The 20585-nt window shown below is 40.3% G+C and overlaps 1 protein-coding gene across 1 annotated transcript; it reads right to left on the bottom strand.

Moving 5' to 3' along the window:
• Positions 1 to 1506: 1506 nt before the first annotated feature.
• On the bottom strand, positions 1507 to 20318 carry pmm2 (phosphomannomutase 2; the record flags this gene model as incomplete). Its single annotated transcript, NM_001142205.1, is given in 8 exon segments — positions 1507 to 4236; positions 5952 to 6067; positions 6695 to 6770; positions 7595 to 7694; positions 11182 to 11273; positions 12774 to 12850; positions 16781 to 16898; positions 20188 to 20318. Coding segments are annotated over 8 exon segments (783 nt in total). The 3' UTR covers positions 1507 to 4113.
• Between the last annotated feature and the right edge of the window lie 267 nt (positions 20319 to 20585).

Genomic DNA, 20585 nt, shown 5'->3' with positions numbered 1-20585 from the left:
ATATATTGATTCCTACTAAGATTACATATGGAACAATTTTTGAAATGGACTGAACTACCAGATGGTAGGACAAACTTGTTGATACATAAATATACTATATGTATTTTTGGTGTTTTGCGGATAGACCCTGCGGTTATTTCCCTGAATTTGCTCTGTATATGTAATTGGTGTACCTGGCCTCTAGGTGGAGCTGGTAACCTTATCACATGACTTAATTGGTGGATTATGGGTTTAAAAGGGTTGTTCACTTAGGGGCTGATTTACTTACCCACGAACGGGTCGAATGGAGTCCGATTGCGTTTTTTTCGTAATGATCGGTACTTTGCGACTTTTTCGTATGTTTTGCGATTTTTTCGGATTCTGTACGAATTTTTCGGATCCAATACGATTTTTGCGTAAAAACGCGAGTTTTCCTATCCATTACGAAAGTTGCGTAAAAAGTTGCGCATTTTGCGTAGCGTTAAAACTTACGCGAAAAGTTGCGCATTTTTCGCGTAAGTTTTAACGCTACGAAAAATGCGCAACTTTTTACGCAACTTTCGTAATGGATACGAAAAACTCGCGTTTTTACGCAAAAATCGTATTGGTAACGAAAAATTCGTACAGAATCCGAAAAAATCGCAAAACATACGAAAAAGTCGCAAAATGTTCGTTTTCAAGTCGGAACTTTTCCAATTCGGGTCAGATTCGTGGGTTAGTAAATCAGCCCCTTAGTGTTCTTTGTATTTCACCAGAGGAAGGACCCCAGAGGTCTGAAACATGTAGTGCTATGCATCTCTAAACCAATAAACTACACAGAACGCATTGGGCTCTCCAGTGGATTTTTTATTTTTACATGGAGCTCCCTACAGCTCTGCTATGGTTCCTGTCTGTGCTTCAGGTGAGGGGTGGGTGTGTTCTAACAGTCCCTGCCAGAAACACAGTGGAAGGGGGATAGCCAGTCAAAGCCCTGCAGTTGCACTGGCATCGGTTCCTATCAGGTCAGCCTACCTGCTGACCTCTCTATCCTACAGGGCAGTGTGCTGAGTGCTGCCAGCCCCCCTGCACAGCCTGGGAGGCTGCATAAAGTGGAACAAATAGGTGGAACTAGTAGGGTTTTTTGGAGAAATTTCAATAAATCAGCAGCAAACATGTTTTTTTAAGCATATTCCTTCTATATTCAGAGAAGTATAATGCACTGGCACATTCTTGTTCTTCACACAATATGACCCCTTTAACAGATTCTGCAAGTACTTCCACAAGCTCCTGCATGCACAGGGCTCTGTACGTTTTGTTAGTATTGCCCTGGGGGGATTTCTGAGAAGTGTGTGATTATATGCACAGATCCCAGCAGCAGGCTTGGCACAGGGCACATCTAGAGGCACAATGATGACATTCAGTTAAAAAAATAAATACATCGCCACCTGCTGTTGTTCCCTTATTCTCAGGATATGAAATTCTCACATGATAACTCAGCTCAGAGCTGAAGAAACAGGCAATCAATATTATGCAACAGGAGGCAATTTAAAAGAAAATATTTTATTTTCCACACAAGCAAAGAAAAAAAATACAGTTACAACTGATGAGAAATCAATTTTATTTAGCACAACGATTTTATTTACCCCACAACAACCTGTCTGTATTTTCCTTTTTCTATTGTGTTTTTTTTTTTAAGCATTAAAAGCCCAATTCTCATAGATAAAAATATATCTTCTAAAAAATGGGACAGCTATTCAGGACAACCCTGGAAACAGTTTATTTGTTCTGCATGGTATCTCATATTTTAAAATACATTTGAATCTAAAAGTGTCCAAGCTTTTGGTGCAGCAAATGAGTTGCAAGTGAATAGAATTTATGGAAACACATACACATCTTAGAACATATACACAGGGTTAGCAGCACTTGTATTCACAATCTCACTGTTCCCCATCCCCCACCCCCCAATGGAACAGTATCTTTTATATTTTTATTATCATCCTGTGTTATTTATTAAAGGCAAAGCTGAACCGGAGACGTTATGTTTGTTTTATATCAGTGTCCTAGCTGCAGCATGCCTGGCTCTATGGATAAACTCTGTAAGTCACCTTCAGAGATCACAGCAGCAATGAGTATTCAGTGCAAATAGAGTAGATTCATCTATTATTAGTCACTGATACAGGAGAGGGATAAAATAATTTTATATTTGAGCCTTTTTTTAAAGAGAAGGCAATACTGGCTGCACAGATGCCAATACTCTCTGACCCAGTCAGCAGCTTATTGGCCTGTGTATGAGGCCAATATGTGAAGGCTTTGACATATAGTGTCAAAGTGAAGTGTGTACAGCCATCAGGGTTGGACTGGGCCACCCTGGTGGGCTCCGGCATCCCTGTTGCCGCTTCCCCTGGCTGCCGATTTCCTCCCCTGACGCGTTTCACTTACGCATGCTTAGGGGAGGATGTTGGGTGGGGGCCCCTGCAGGGGATGCGGCCGGCGGGGGTACCTTTGGCGGTGTGGGGGGTGCGGGGCCCCTGGAGCGGCAGCCCTGGTGGGCCCTGCACCCCCAGTCCAACCCTGACAGCCATTGTTTGGAATACAATATAACTGTATAAATATGGGTGTACAACCCAGCAGAACAACTGTGCTCAAATGACAGAGATACTGCTTGGTAAAACTAAGTAAGCATTCAGTCATCTTACATTAAAAACTAAGCCACTATAGGGCACCTATTCCCTGGAGATTATGCTATTATTTATGTGGTAAGTAAGAACAGTATGGTAATAATGATTAACCTAAAATGTGCAGATGAATAAACCTGCCTGTATATACTGGCTATCCTGGATATACTGTAGGTCTTATATCTGGGCTTTGGCAGAAAAATAAAAAATGATTGCTTTGATTTGGTAATGTTTTGTAATTTACAGTATTCACATAGTTACGGTCTCAAAACACAGCCTTTATGGATCATCCTAGTGCCCAAGAACTGGATTCCTTGGAATCCAGGTCAGATAGTGGTGCCAGGGGGCCCAGCTAGAAGCAAAGATGTTAGACAAATTAGCTGCCAGAAATTGGGTTTGCACAAATGCATATTGCTACTCTCATTTCAGCAGTTGCTGTATATACAGTATGCAATAGGGGAGTGTGTACTAATAGGTTTACCACTTTTCTGCATAAAAATACTGGCCTTCTCACTGGTGCTTAATTTCTAACAAAGATCACTCTTATTGGCCAGGTAGCCAGTGTCTCTGAATGGAATAAACTTCAAGTAACTAGCAGCACTGTAACAATGTTATTGTCTTACACACCATGATCAATGGCAGCCATAATGAAGAATTACTGATCACATGATATGCAGTTTTCATTAATTGTCCTTCATCAGAAACACCATGCCATGTTTATATACTGTAGGCCTCTCATTAAATAATGAACTTTTAAACTGCTAATGGGCATGCACAGAGATAGACATGGTTTTAGGGTCATTTTACTTCCTGAATGGACTTCATCATAGTCTCAGTTTATTTACTTCATGCAGGAGTCACTTCCTTGATTTCATCCTAAACTTCACTTCTTCATGGGAGCGTGACCTGTATTGCAAGTTGGAAGGTCATCGACATTTGCTTTGTTGATCTGATTTCTACCAATCTGTTTGAGGACAACTGGACTAATGTGTATATTCACTATTAAGGCCACAATTTGAGCATTACCCTTTGGCAAATGTGGAATTCCCAGCAATCAACAAAACAAGAGGACAAATATCAGAATAAAGGCCCTCACAGTCACTGAAACATAGGTTTGTCACCTTTTCCCGATTCCTTTTTTCCATTTTAGTATCATTGTCATCAAGAACCTTTTTTTTTTACCAGCTGAGTAGTTAAAATCCTGGCCTGGTAACACAATGCCCCAGTACAGTTCTAGATCCCTCAGGCTTGAGTGTTTTAGTACGGCAGACAGTCTCTACAACATAGCCATATATTTTCAAATGGATGAAACAAACAAAGTGTTGGCTTCCAGTTCTGCTCGTGGTTATTTGTCGAGGTGAGAACAGTTCATCTCATCCTATCACAGCATTTGTTTGGTCCTGGTATAATAAAAAGACAGTTGTGTGACCCGTAAGCCATCTAGGCCATGTTTGCATGTACAATGGTCCCAGAAGGTATTTCATACTTCATTGTCTCTCTCTGAGAAGAAAAGCTCTTGGCACCTCTTTACAGTGTCCTCTGGTGAAACCACAGTATGTCCTATTGTACGGGGGTCAGAGTAGATCTCATAGTCATTCCCACCCTGTTGCCACAAAATGTGAATATAAGGATTAGTTTTTGTCATTCAATATAAACAATATTATACATGTTTTACTGGGTGTTAATTTACACTGTAGGCTTTTACATAATACATACATAGCAAATGCAATTTATACCACAGAACTATATGTACTGTACAGTAAATGTACTGATCAGTGGCATTAAGTGATTTACCATTAGACCCCAGTGGGGCTTATTGACAAAGTGGTTGCTGTTGCATGGGTGCCACTAATAAGCACTCGTTACTTTTCTAAATATGCAGATCAGTCACACAGTTTCATCCATTGCTTCCCATACAAAGTACAGATTTGCACAACTTGGCAGATATTTGCATGGGTGCATGCTGACACACGTAGAAGCAATTTCTGCATACTGTGATGAAATACATATAACTATGAAGAAAGTACTGATTTACCCCTGCCTCTAATTAGAGACAGCCTGTTTAACTACTATGTTTCCTGCTTTAAGTGACAGTTAAAAGTGACAGCTGTGATACTTGAAAAAAACAGAATTAGAAGTATGGGACCTGTTATTCAGAATGCGCAGGACCTGAGGTTGGTTCACCTATATGTTAACTTTTTTTTCCACGAACGCTCCGAGCGTATTTTCTGCAACTTTTTCGTACTTTGCGACAAAATTTGTGTGACAAAATCGTATTGTCACGCAGAGTACAAAAGTTTCGGATTCATTCAAGCTGCGTTATCGTGACTTTCCTTGGGCCATGTTGGAGCTGCAGAGTGCCATTGATTCCTATGGGAGGCTTCCAAAATCATGCATAGAAGGATCAAAGTCGGAAAGGTTTTCCTGCATTTTACGATCGTTCGGTATGAAAATTTTGTGACTTTTGGATCGGCAATACGATATTATTGTGACTAATACGATTTTTTCGTAAGCATATTCATGATATTAGCGATCTTAAGAAATTATCGTATCCAATCCGAATTTATCCCAATCGGGATTCAAACGCGGGATTTCATGAGTCTGGCCCTTAGTATAGTATAGAATGGCCAATTCTTAGCAACTTTTTTTTTCCCCTTCTGACTCATTCCAGCTTTTCAAATTTTATTGTTATTGCTATTTTTATTACTTAAATTTCTATTGAGGCAATCCTATTCATATTCCAGTTTCTCATTCAAACCACTGCCTGGTTGCTAGGGTGATTTGGACTCTAGCAACCAGATAGCTGCTAAAATTCCAAACTGGAGAGTTGCTGAACAAAGAGCTGAATAAAACAAATATTAAAAAAAAATAAAGACAAATTGCATATTGTCTTAGAATAGAATTAACACTTCATATAAAGGTAAATAAACCCCATTAAAACATAAAATAAATCCAAAGTGATTGTTTTGCTTCCAATAAAGATTAATTATATCTTAGTTGGGATCAAGTACAAGGTACTGTTTTATTATTACAGAGAAAAGGAAAATAATTTTTAAATTAGAATTATTTACTTAAGATGGGGCCTATGGGAGATGATCTTCCTGTAATTCCAAACTTTCTGGATAATGGGTTTCTAGATAGTGGATCCCATACCTGTACTAGCAAATCTAGGGGCTACAATTTTCTTATACACTGTGCTAAATTAGTTAATGTAATGTACAGTCACACAACAGTGTGACCTTCTTCCATCTAAATGTAATATTGACAAGAGGCTCCCAGAAAGTTGGAGATATCATGCTATGAAAGCAAACATCTTACCGGAGTTGTCTCATTGCCAAAGAAGTGAATGCTGCTGAATTGTTCTGCAGCTAGAACCTCCAGGCAGCAGCGTTTGTCCCAGCCTTCTGGAAAGATGTCAAAACTGATCATTCCACCTACAAGGAAGAAAAGTAGGGCCTTATAACAGAGAGAAAATTGATTGGGCATGTGGGATTGGAGGTAAGATAGGCATAGGTATGGGAAGGTAAGAGTCCCATGCAGAAGAAAATTGGTTGTGTTTGCCAGAGAACCCAAAGGGGCTACAATAAAAATAAGGTCAGTAGGGATCAGTAAGGTCAGGAATCCCTTTATACAGCTCAGTTTATTTACTAGAATTGAACACCAGAGAGCACCAAGGTTTGGTGTGTTGTATCCCCAAAATGCCTAATTGAGATTTTTTCTGCCTAAAAAGCAAAAGCACTGGTGCTGTTATGCATATTCCATTCAAGTCAATAGGAGACACAAGAGATGATATTGGGCACTTTCTTGTAGCCTGACACCTGCTGTTGAAAAGTATCATGTGTCAGCACCATGTGCCTTAGGAATAAAGATAGAGTAGAGCTCAAATTTCTATATAAAAAAATGTGTTTTGTAAGTTAATATAAACCTGTATAAAATGGCAAATTTAAGAGCCCACAAAATGCACAGAACCTCTATGTATAGTATGTGCTGGTCCTGCTACAGAGCTAAAAAGTGAGATCTAGAAGAAGATAGAAGGTACAAACCAGTGTAAAAATTCTCACCTCTTGTAAATCTCAGTCCTTTCCCTGCAAATTCTCTCTGTAGCGCTGCCACAAACTTTTCTCGGATTCTCTCTTTCTGTGGAGAAAAATAAAGGTGAAGCTGAAAGATTCAAGAATTCATAAAGAATTAACATCCTGGGCAGGCTCCATGCAATACAGGAAGGCTACAGACCACAATTAAACGCATGCCTACTTTCCTGCACCGTTCCTTGTTCACACAGAAATAGAATTAGGGGAATATCAAGATACACAGAGGTTAGAAGTTGTGCGGTGCTTCTTGTGAGGCTTAGCTGGATTCAGCTCAGGTTACTAGTTGCTATATCATGTTGCTGACAAATGTAAAGCCTAAAGTGCAACACACTGTTTGGGATTGGTGGTCAAACTGATCATAACCAACTCTCATCTAAAAATACAATATAAGATATATCCAGTTGGAGTAGAGTATCAGCATGCCATAAGCCTGACTGTATAAACAGATCCTCTGTTAATTTTTCCACTGCTATGTCCCATCCTAAAGCTTTCTCTATTACAGCTGCTTACCCAGACCAGACCAAGTTCTGTCTACACCCAAGGCCTGGCGCACAGCCATCCTGCCCCCCACTGTTGCCAGTCACTTGCAAACGCAACTGCCTCCCCCACCCCCCCACTGATCACTCTTCTACCTATCACTAGTTCCGGCTCTGTGATTACCCCTAGAATTCCATCCATGAATTATTCTGTGAAAAGATATACACACTTGAAAAGCATCTTACCTAATAAGTGGCATTACTAAGGACCTGATAGTGGTGCATAAAATAAATCATTTTCAACCTTAACTTCACCTTTTGCTTATTAGGTGATTCCTAAGCCAAGCTTCATTACTATCATTTATTATCCAGGCCCTACTAATTGGCAGCGTACCTTATCTAACTCATTAAACTCAATCCTCTCTTCTTGAGTGCAGCTTCGCCCAATGGGTGAAATGTTGAGCATTCCATTTCGAAATTCAATGAATGTTCCTCTGCAAAAGATAGGCCAGTATGTTAGAAACAAACTCACTAGCCTCACTGGCAGTTAGCTCTTTAGGCAAAGTCCTTTTTCTCTCTGCTTGTCTGGCATTTACACTGTAATAACCTTAGATGTTTAACAGTCCTAACAACTTTGTCTGTAAATATACAATATGTCATCATTACATTGTGGCGCCATACAGGATACTATACAAACATAAAAACAACTGGAACTGTACTAGAATGAAATCATTTTTTTTTTTTAATTTTGAAAGTAATACAAAGATAATTGCCAGCCTTTGGGGGTGCCACGTTGCATGACTGCATGGCATGGGGAGTGATCATTTTTATATTAAGTTGTAACATGCAAACTAGGAAACCATTAAATGATGTACTCTCCTTTTCTAATTGTAGGGTGTCTGCCATTAAAATATATGGGATTGGGCCTCAATTATTGTAAAGTTAACTGCACATAAACAGATTAAATCATTCCAATAATTTGGTACATAAATATTGAATGGTGGATTTTGTCAACTTTTATATGCAAACAGTTGTTTTAAGTGCTATTGCATATAAAATGCAAATGTAAACAAGACCTAATGGTGTATTCCAGGAGAATGAAAATGGTCAGATAGGTGCCTTTTGTTATGCACTCTGCGTGGCCACAAACAGTCCAACAACATATAGGTCAGGTCTGAACCAACTGTATTTTGTTTTAATCTTGCAGTAAGTATTACAAGGGCAGTTTGTTAGGGTAGCCTAGAGATAATGAGTTATTATAAAAAGAACATAGTTACATAGTTACATAGTTACATAGGGTTGAAAAAAGACCTGTGTCCATCAAGTTCAACCCATCCAAGTAAACCCAGCACACCTAACCCACACCTACCAATCTATACACTCACATACATAAACTATAAATACAACCACTAGTACTAACTGTAGATATTAGTATCACAATAGCCTTGGATATTCTGATTGATCAAGAACTCATCCAGGCCCCTCTTAAAGGCATTAACAGAATCTGCCATTACCACATCACTAGGAAGGGCATTCCATAACCTCACTGCCCTCACCGTGAAAAACCACCTACGCTGCTTCAAATGGAAACTCCTTTCCTCTAATCTAAAGGGGTGACCTCTGGTGCGTTGATTGTTTTTATGGGAAAAAAGAACATCCCCCAACTGCCTATAATCCCCTCTAATGTACTTGTACAGAGTAATCATGTCCCCTCGCAAGCGCCTCTTTTCCAGAGAAAACAACCCCAACCTCGACAGTCTAACCTCATAGTTTAAATCTTCCATCCCCTTAACCAGTTTAGTTGCACGTCTCTGCACTCTCTCCAGCTCATTAATATCCTTCTTAAGGACTGGAGCCCAAAACTGCACTGCATACTCAAGGTGAGGCCTTACCAGGGACCTATAAAGGGGCAAAATTATGTTCTCATCCCTTGAGTCAATGCCCTTTTTTATACAAGACAGCACTTTATTTGCTTTAGTAGCCACAGAATGACACTGCCTGGAATTAGACAACTTGTTATCAACAAAAACCCCTAGATCCTTCTCCATTAAGGAAACCCCCAACACACTACCATTCAGTAGATAGTTTGCGTTTATATTATTTCTACCAAAGTGCATAACTTTGCACTTATCAACATTGAACCTCATTTTCCAGTTTGCTGCCCAGTTATCTAATTTTGTCAAATCGCTCTGCAAAGCGGCAGCATCCTGCATGGAACTTATAGTTTTGCACAATTTAGTGTCATCAGCAAAAATAGAAACAATACTGTCTATGCCCACCTCCAGGTCATTAATAAACAAGTTAAACAGCAAAGGCCCAAGGACTGACCCCTGCGGTACTCCACTAACCACACTGGTCCAATTAGAAAATGTTCCATTTACAACCACTCTTTGTACTCTATCCTTCAGCCAGTTCTCTATCCAATTACAAATATTATGTTCTAGGCCAATATTCCTTAATTTGATCATTAACCTTCTGTGAGGTACTGTATCAAACGCTTTAGCAAAGTCCAAGTAGATGACATCAACTGCCATTGCAGCATCAAGGTTCCTACTCACCTCCTCATAAAAGGCAACTAAATTAGTCTGGCAAGATCTGTTACGCATAAAACCATGCTGGCACAAACTAATAGTATTGTGAACTGCAATGTATTCAAGTACCCTATCCCTTATTACCCCTTCCAAAAGTTTTCCTACTACTGATGTCAGACTAACAGGCCTATAGTTTTCAGGCTGAGAACGGGATCCCTTTTTAAATAACGGCACCACATTAGCAATCCGCCAGTCTCTTGGCACCATGCCAGACCTCAATGAATCCTGAAAAATTAAGTGAAGAGGTTTGGCAATCACAGCGCTCAGCTCATTTAATACCCTGGGATGAATCCCATCCGGCCCTGGACCTTTGTTTACCTTTACATGTTCAAGTCTCTTTTGAATTTCCTCCCGAGTGACCCACGCGTCAGTAGCTAAATTACTAGAACTGGGCATATTACAAGGGAAGCCTTCATTATCTGGCTCCTCAGATGTATAGACAGATGAAAAATAAGAGTTCAAAATTTCAGCTTTTTCCCCGTTTTCATCAACCAACGTACCCCCCCGTGATAATAAAGTTCCCACCCCTTCTTGCTTCATTTTTTTACTATTCACATAATTAAAAAATAATTTTGGATTCTTTTTACTCCTAGCTGCAATATCCCTTTCCATCTCTATTTTAGCTTGCCTGATAGCTTTTTTGCATGCTTTATTTGCTTCCTTGTACCTGATGAAAGTTTCCGCTGTCCCAGCTAACTTGAATGCCCTAAAAGCACGTTTTTTCTTACCAACCTCGACAATAACACTTTTATTCAGCCATAAAGGTTTTGCTTTGCGATGCCTCTCCTTGCTTACTAGGGGGATATACTGTTGTGTATACCTACAAAGCAATGTTTTAAAGATGTTCCATTTTCCTTCTGTGTCTAACCCCATGAAAAGCCTTTCCCAGTTGACACATTGCAGAGATGCCCTTATACTGGCAAAGTCTGCACGTCTAAAATTGAGTGTTTTAGTTACTCCCTTATAGCGCTGTCTCTGCAGCATTATCTCAAAGGAGACCATGTTGTGATCACTGTTCCCCAAATGCTCACCCACACAAATGTTAGAGATAATTTCAGTATTATTAGAAATCACCAGGTCCAAAATAGCGTCATTCCTAGTGGGTTCTTGAACTGCCTGAAATAAAAAGTTGTCATTTAGCATATTTACAAACCTACTAGCTTTTTCTGACTTAGCCACCCCATTACTCCAGTCAATGTCCAGATAATTAAAGTCCCCCATAACAACAACTTGACCCAACATACTATTGTTGTTGTCATTGTTATTCTAGCATATGGCATGCTGGGAGTTTTCATGTGCACCGTGGTTCAAAAAAAGCTGGAACATATATTGATGTTCAACGGTCAGCAACTTTCCCAAAGATCTCCACCATAATGCCATAACTACTCACCGTTTCTTTGGCAGCTTGAGCAGTGCAATGTACATGAGGCAGAAGTTAATAAGATCTTGGAGCAGTTCTTCGCCAAGGTGGTTTTGGATGGCCTTAAAACAAAGTCAAGGTACATGGTTTGTTATAATTAGATAACACTTTGATTAAAGACATCACTTTTATCCACTTCTGACGAGGGATATGTCCTTCATAACTAATTGCTGACTAGTTTTATTTGGTTACTGCATTGTAGCAATTTGCCCCTTTGTCAGTAAAGAAGTCCAACTGTGCCTGTTTTATAACCTAGAGCAGGGATCCCCAACCTTTTTTACCCGTGAGCCACATTTAATTGTAAAAAGACTTGGGGAGCAACACGAGCATGAAACATGTACCTGGGGGTGCCAAATAAGGACTGTTATTGGCTATTTGGCAGCCCCTATATGGACTGCTAGCCTATAGGAGACTCTGTTTGGCAGTACACCTAGTTTTTATACCTCCAAAACTTGCCACCAAGCCAAGAATTCAAAAATAAGCACTTTATTTGAGGCCACTGAGAGCAACATCCAAAGGGTTGGGGAGCAACATGTTGCTCAGGAGCCACTGGTTGGGGACCACTGACCTAGAGCAAGCTTACTGAAAGCTCAGTGTAGGATGAATTGAGCTGTGCAAAAATGTCAAAATCAAAAACTTTGCATGGCTGTGATCTACAATTCTGGGCATTTACATCTGGCCTAAATAAGGGCACATGGTTGTTATATGTTAAGAATTGCAGACCATAAGACAGTGGTTTACAAACTGTGGAGCTGGCCTTGGGGCCAGGAGCAATGGTAGGAGGTGCCCAGTCAGGGTGAGAACTGGGGAAAATGCCTGTTTGGTCTCATAGATGCACTAGAAACCCCAGCTTGAATGTCAATTATGTTAATATTTAGAGAGAAAACATATATTTGTTCCCCTAGATATTCTTAGAACTATGGCTAGATGACAACTGAATGGTACACCAGTGTTTTCCTTATGTTTGTTATTAGGAGAATTGAAGGCTGGACCACAAATGGAGGGTTTAGCAAAAAACGTTTGACAACAGTTGGTTTAGTGTGAAATAAAGCAGTCCAATTAAAGATATATGTGGATCCTTTAATAGAATGAATGATTCTCATTTAATAGCATGCACAAAGTTAGGTCTAGGTGTTGTAACCTACAGAAATCAGATGTTTGCAGAAAATGCAGATAACTGGTTGCTATTTATTAAGACCTAGACCAAACTTTGAGTCTAAAACTGAAACCAGCCTTGGCTTCCTTTTAATAAGGATGGCCATTTCCTCAGATTAGTTTCTTTAGTTTAGTATTCACTGGCCAGTGCCTAATATTTTGCCATGTGTCCTCTAGCCTATGACTAAGTGCCCCTTTAGGCACAAAACCCAGAAAAAAAAGGCTTTCATTAATATCCTAATAAATAGCTTTTAAGCTTTTTTTTTTACAAACTGCTTTCTTCCTGTAAATTATTGTTAATTAATATTAGGTGTACATTTTCAGAAAAGCCTTAACATTAACCAAAAAAACTATTATTACTGATAAGTTGCAACCAGAGAATAAAGCTAAGAGTCTATTGCACTTACCTGTCTGGCGAGGAGTTTGCCGTCCTTGTATTGAACAGTCCCATTTTCAGCAAATATATAATCAAACTTGGAAACCACTACAAAAGGAAATATATGTATTTAATTAAGCAAGAGACTGGATGTTAAGGACAAATGTATTTTATGAACCATTATGTAAATACCAAGCACCTTTGTAACATCTAGGATAAGAGCTAAGACTACAGTGCTGTCAGCCAGAGCTTTAGGGCTCTGGCACACGGGGAAATTAGTCGCCCGCGACAAAACTCCCTGTTCGCGGGCGACTAATCTCCCCGAGTTGCCATGACCCGCCATCCCACCGGCAAACATGTAAGTCGCCGGCGGGATGGCACACGCGGCGGCGCGATTTCCCGAAATCACTGAAAAAGCCTTGCGAGTCTTTTTCGGCGATTTCAGGAAATCGCGCCGCCGCGTGTACCATCCCGCCGGCGACTTACATGGGTCATGGCAACTCGGGGAGATTAGTCGCCCGCGAACAGGGAGTTTTGTCACGGGCGACTAACCCCCCCGTGTGCCAGAGCCCTTAAATCACTTTATCCAAGCTGAAGTGTTTCCTCTGCAAGGCATGAAAGGCCTCATTCTGATTTATCTCCTGTTTTATTCCTGTACATAATTCATATAGACATATTGTTTCCCTGTCTATAGAAATGGCAGTAAACATAGTTGCATACACACCGGTATGGGATCTCTTATCTTGAAACCTATTATTTATAAAGTTCCAAATTACAGGAAGGCCAACTCTTACAGACTGCATTTTAACAAATAATTCAACTGTTTATAGTTTATTCCCTTCTTTATTATATTCTGCAATAATAAAACAGGACCCTGTACTTGATCTAAACAAAGATATAATTAATCCTTATTGGTGGAAAACAATCCTATTGGGTTTATTTAAAGTTTAAATCATTTTTTTACTTGACTTAAGGAGATTTAAATTACAGAAATCCCCCAGGTCCCATTCTGAATAATAAATCCCATTCATGTACAGGTATGGGATCCATTATCCGGAAACCCATTATCTAGAAAGTTCTGAATTACAGTAAGGCTATCTCCCATAACAGACTCAATTATAAGCAAATAATTCTAATTTTGAAAATTAATTTCCTTTTTTTCTGTAATAAAACAGTACCTTGTACCTGATCTCAACTAGGATATAATTAATCCTTATTGGAGGCAAAACAATATTTTTGGGTTTATTTAATGTTTAACCAATATGGAGATCCAAATTACTGAAAGATCTCTTTCTCGGAAAGATCTCGATCTTGGAAAACCCCAAGTCCTGAGCATTCTGGATAATAGGTCCAATACCGGTACTAGCAATTTTAAAAATTTAGAGGGGCCCTCCATTAAAAACTTTTTTTGCATAAAAAAGAAAATTTAATTTTAAGCAACTTTGCTATGCACATTCATTAAAGTTATTTGTAAATGTAATTGCTAATAAAAGCAGTGTTTCTTAATACCATTTTGTTCTTTGCACCCAGTCCCGCATCTTTCATTTCAGCTGCCAATTTGGGTCCTTCAGACTGATTTGTCAGCTTATCTGACCGTGTATTGGTACCCCAAAGGCCTATTGGGCAGATCTTGATTGGGCAGTTTTGATTTTCCCATTGGATCAGGACTGCATGAGTTCCCGTCTAGGGACAATCAATCTAATTTGCCCAATATCCCCCAACTTAGGTTGACATATCTGTAAAAGATTTGCTCACCTGTATGGTCATCTTAAGTCAGTTCTCCCTCAGGTCTGCTTATCAGTTGGCTTTTACGTTACATTGTTTCAAGGTTTTTTAGGGCTCTGGCACACGGGGAGATTAGTTGCCCGCGACAAATCTCCCTGTCCCTGAAATCGCGCTGCCGTGTATGCCATCCCACCGGCAATTTACATTTGCACCAGTGGGATGGCAATCCGGGGAGATTAGTCGCCCGTGAACAGGGAGATTTGTCGCAGGTGACTAATCTCACCGTGTGCCGGAGCCCTAGATTAGGCAGATCGATTTCCCTGAAATCGCGGAAGCTTCCTCTCGAGGCAACTTCCGCGATTTTAGGGAAACCGCGTCGCCGCGTATGCCATCCCACCGGCGATTTACATTTTTGCCGGTGGGATGGCATTTCGGGGAGATTAGTCGCCCGCGAACAGGTAGATTTGTCGCGGGCGACTACTCTCCCCGTGTGCCAGAGCCCTTACAAGGGCAGAGAATAAAGGCAACCAGACAGATACTGCTTGTGATAGCAATTACAAATACAATAAAATATAAAGTTGGAAAGTGCATTTCTTATTAATTGCTGGGTGGACATTGCAGGGATGGAAATAGGGGTAGGTAGAAGAGGCACCTCCCTAGGCCACAACGATGGGGGGGCACCAGGCAGGTACCTCTCCTGCCTACGCCTAGTCCGTGCTGCTTGTCATTATGTGGTGGGGGCAATTACTCCCCCCCGCCCCCGAGACAGAATTGTGCATGTGAGGGAAGAGGTGCAGGGGGGAGGTGGCCGAGCGGGTTGCCTAGGGTGCAAGGTCAGCTTGGCCCGTCCTGATCATAAGTTCTGTCTTTATATATATCTGGCAAGTCCCTTATTAAAAGCAAGTTTTTTCTATTTCCCATCAACTAGAATGCCATAGGCTGCAACCTATTAATGGTAGCTTATTAGTTTTAGACATTTGTTCTGCTGGAGAACATTAGATGCTACTGTGTGAACTGGATAACTGGACTTGACTTTCTGGATAATTGCCAATCTGAACCCCCCTCTCATCCTGTGCTTACATCATGGTGATGGGGTACACTGATAGTACAGCAGTTTCAAAAACAAACATTCAAATTTACCATGTTACATTGGTTTGAAGGTTTCATTGCTGTAAGGATTGCCTTCCCTCCCTCTCCAGCTTTGGTTCTGCACAAGATCCTCAAAAAAGATCCCATTTATAAATCCTAATGCAGAATGAAGAAATAATCTGTTTTCTTTTAGAGGAGATGACTCCTGCAAACTCATCAGTGCACGCTTTCCTTGATCTCTAAATGTTGTTGAGCTGGTGAAACCCATGTGACTTCCAAACTACATTTGATAGCTTAGTAACCAGCAACCTTTGGACTCCATATGGATTTGTTATTGTTAGGCTGGAGATATTATTCTGTTGTGGTACAGTTTACTCTCTGTAAGTCAATAAATGTCATATCACATGGGGAGATGGTAACATAATAAACCAATGGCCTTTTCTCTTTCCCAGACAAAACAAGTTCTAAGACTTGTTTATTCAATAGGGTGAACAACACCAAAGAAGCACTGGTTTCTGGCCCTGGTCAATTCCCCATTTTTATTTCTTAATTTAATCTTTTAGTTGTCTTTATGTTCCAAATGTTCTTCCCCAAGTACATCATCCTCCTGTTTCTTCTCCCTACCTCCCTTATCTTTTCCCAAAGACACAATGAAAAGACAGGCTCCAAAGTGAACCAATCAGGCCTCAGTCCAGGTGACAAATACAGGGATCAATCAGGCTCTTAGCTACATTAGGGGCAACCACAGAAGGTACTGCTGGGCTTATTGGACGCCACCTAGTTAGCATACCCAGTTTAGTCTAACCCAGACAAAAAAAGTTATCTTAAAAGGGGGATTTGGACCTCTGATGTTATCAGAGGCTCCAGTCATTGTTTTGTCTCACAGTGGGAGTCTACCAACTTGGGGGGGAGCCAGGATGACTGTAATTTACATTTCAAACATATAGCCACATGGGAGGTTTTGAACTACACAGGCACAATAAGAGATGCTATACATTTACTTACAGGTACAAAATACAAATACAAAATAACAAAGCTGTTACATTACAGGATTATTTACTTAGACCCAGACAGAAGTGCAAGAGTACTAAAATGTGCAAATCAGACCACTGCCAAATTGCTGTGGTCAGTGACTTAGCAACTGGCTAGCAGTTTAAAATGCTAAACTTGAGAGCTTCAGTTAAAAAGTCAAGTGATTCAAGTTTTGCATGCAAGGCACCGTACCCTGATCTCCTTCTCCAAGCTGCTCTGCAATCTTAGAATAATCTGATCCTCCGACCACCCCAATCTTCACTCGTTGGCGGAGCTCTTGTAGGAACTGGTCCACTGCCGGATCTACCTTCTGCAATAAAAGAAAAGCATTGGGCATAAGGAGAAATGAAAAAGAAAGAATAATGAAAATGAAAACTAGGACTAGTGGTTAGAGAAGAGAGGGGCCTGATTAAAACAGAAACGTTGGAGCCCAATCTGTGACTTTCATTGTGCATTAGTCCCAGAATCGAATTTCATGTACTGTAGCTCTTTAGAATGTAGTCCATTTTTATTGTTCAGTACTGTACAGTTAATTCCATCTACTAATCACCCATGTTCTGTGATTTATTCTCTCCTGCTATTCTAACATGCAGCACTTGTGCGGGTGAAACTGTAGCCAAAATAAGATCTTGTAGGTCAGAGACTGACCTCAAAAGCCCTGCGCTGACTCACTCCCCCAGCTGCCTCACTTCACCCATTCTCTATTAATCACAGTCAGAATAGTGCAAACAATGCAAGTGCAGGCCAAATTTGCTTTATGTTTTTTTTTCCTGTCTTTTGTGTACCATGTAGAAAGTATTCTCATGCCATTGCCTTTTTGAAAAATAAAAAAAGTAGGTGAAGTCGGTGGTTTTAGGCCAAGTGTTTGGGGCAGTGTCCCTGGCAATGAGGAACGACAGGGATGTCCCTCCTACAACCTCCCTACTGTTTAACTGCAAACTGTGTTGATGAAATGCTGGCAGCTACAGTTCAGTTGGAGGGCTGCAGGTTGGACATTATTAATGTATCAACTAAAAACCATCTAAAACAAATGTATAATAATATTTCCTTTCTATTATGTCCTTCACAAAGGGGATCCTGTGATAATACTCTTTTTGCATATTTCCATATACATGTTGCTTGTACCACCCAATGCACAAGTGCACAGTGTATGGCATGTAATGAGTGCAATTCTGCAGCAATGTTAGCACATAGCGATCATAAATGAGCCCTCTGACGTCCTTTGTCAACCCTCACCGTATTTTTATATAGTGAGGCACAAGATGACAAGCACGTCCACATTCACATGTGTAACACTGCCGGCATTCCAGCACAGAACATGCTACTGCTTTACTGAAGCAGAACAAAGTGTGTTCTAAAATATCAGAATGCACCCCTTCTGAACATCCCCAGTGCGTACACAACATGTCTGCTGGGAAAATTATTGTAGGCCAATAGCAGGAACATTTCTGTCAGAGATTTCTGAATGGCAAAAGACACATAATACATCCATGTATACATGCCACAGTGACACCAGTAAGTGAAGTAGTATTTAGTGTCAATTTTCTATACCTATAAGGACTCTTTTTATGAGAAATACGCTTAATTTATAAATGGATTTTTTTTCTCAATACATTTTGATGGTATATCTTACTGCATGCACAAAACATTACTTGCAGCTATACATATGATTGGGTGCTACTATAATGCTTTAAGGGCAACTAAATCGCTAAGCAAATTTTATGCAGTGATGAAGTTGAATGGATGCAGCTACCACCCCAAAACACCTCCTTGCCTTCCTCTGATGTTAGGCTGCCCTGCTTGCCACCCCATGGCACTACAAGGCAATTTTCTCTCAAACCATGTTGATGCACTAGAGCAGTGCTGTCCAACTGGCGGCGTACATAACTGTAATGCTGTTGCTGCCTTTGTTGTGGGTAGGTGTCAGGCATGATTCAGTTGAAGAAAAAAAATTGTCAAACTAAGCTTAGCCAGTTGGATTATGTCCAATGAGGAAGAATTATCCACATGTACCATCCTATTACATTACACATGCAACTTAACAGGAAGCAAGTTGCAGGTATAACTCAGCCCCTGTATAAAATGTATAATGAAGTAGTAGAATTCTTAATGAATCAGATTTGAGTGTAGGACTGGCCAGACCGGAGATGACTTTGATGTAATTGGCCAACTTGAATATATTGCATTATACAGACAAACAATCCCTGTTTTGTTTAAAGGGAAGGGCATTTATTAGTAGTTTAATGTACAGAATGTCTTAATCTTGTTGTTTACTCTTATTTCCTTTATATTTTGCAATACATTGTTTCTGTCAAGAGAAAGACAAAGTGGTGCCTTCCTGTAGTTGTGGCACTATCTGCAGGGAGTTTCTATGTTCTACCCTTGTCTGTGTATTCCAGTGTCTTCAAAATATACAGGCACGTTAACGCCTGATAAAACTGACACCAATGTGTGTGTGTGCGGTGGTAACTGTAAACTTTACCAAGGCAGGGACTGATGTGACAGGTTAACAGTATTGTGTAAATGTGTCAGTGCTATATAAATAAAGGATAATTAAATATACATATGGATAATACCCCTAGAAGCCAGAAGTTGAATAGCTGCATCTGTACAGCTCTAACCATAAGGTCAACAATTGGGAAGGAGTTTTTCTCCCCACAAAGAGCTTTATTTTATTGTGCACGAACCACATGGCTTTGTTTATTTAGGTAACTTATTTTTGCACATGTTTTGTGGATTTTATTTCAGCACAAAGGTAAGTGCTTGTTGTGCAGCTGCCAGCACTGGGTTGAAGGAGAGATAAATTTGTTTGCCCACCAAGTACTGCATGTAAATGAATGCATAGTTGTATGTGAAGGTATGGGACCGGTTATCCAGACTGCTTAGGACCTGGGGTTTTCTAGATAAGGGATCTTTCCTTAATTTCAATCTCCATACCTTAAGTCTACTAAATAACCATTTAAATATTAAATAAAACCAGTAGGATTGTTTTGCTTCCAAAATGGATAAAGTATATATCAGTTGGGATCAAGTACAAGGTATTGTATTATTACAGAGAAAAGGGAAATAATTTTTAAAATGTGAATTATTTGATTATAATAGAGTCTGTGGGAGATGGCCTTCCTGTGATTTGGAGCTTTCTGGGTAACAGGTTTCCGGATATTGCATCCCATATCTGTACATATTTTGCACATAGTTACAAAATGACATTTTATCTAACTTGCAAGCTGGCTCTCTGGCAACCGGCTGTGTGCTCCTGCCTCTCCACTTGGCTGCACTTTTATTTTAGTCATATCTCGGCTTGAGAACATGCACTATGGTGGTGGGGAACATGTATATTAAATAGACCCCATATAGTGTTTGCTACATACAGTGCAAATTCTAACACCCATCCTTTACATGTAATGTATATATATTAAATACATGGTGAGACTGAAGGCACCTGAACCAGCGTAGCGCCCAGCTGCACAGCACTGTTATCAGAAGTCAGCTCAGCTCTTGTACATTTTGTAACAGGAACATTCTCAGACATTAACCCCATAAGTGCCAGTGTTTTCACCGAAAGGCCCATGTGAGAAGAAAGTGTGCTAATTACTTACCTCCCTTGCAGGGGTTAAGGTCCCATCCACATCAAAGAGACACAGAATGTCCCTGTGTTTTTGCAGCCTTCTTTCTGCCATGGCTGTCCCATCTGATATGCAGAGGCCCTGGCCTTTGCAAATGAATGAAATAGGGAGTGTGAAGGGCTGGTGGAAGAAGGAGGGAGGTGTGGAGGCTTTATTGGCCAATCATTGTGCTCCTGGCTGGTCAGCTGATTGTGGTAAACAAGACACACATCACGTAGCACAAGCTCCCTTCCTGTAGCATGTTACAATTGCGATGGGGCCAAGTGGGCTGAAGGTCACTACACAGATCAGTGCTGACATCTAACCTCTTTGACTTCATGAAAAAAGCCCACAGGGAAGTCTGGCTCAAATGCACCCAGTCATACAAACCT

This window comes from Xenopus tropicalis, chromosome 4 (genome assembly GCF_000004195.4).
Source record: "Xenopus tropicalis strain Nigerian chromosome 4, UCB_Xtro_10.0, whole genome shotgun sequence".
Classification (NCBI taxonomy): Eukaryota; Metazoa; Chordata; class Amphibia; order Anura; family Pipidae; genus Xenopus; species Xenopus tropicalis.
The sequence above is the reverse complement of the archived record's forward strand: the minus strand, read 5'-3'. Positions and strand labels throughout refer to the sequence as shown.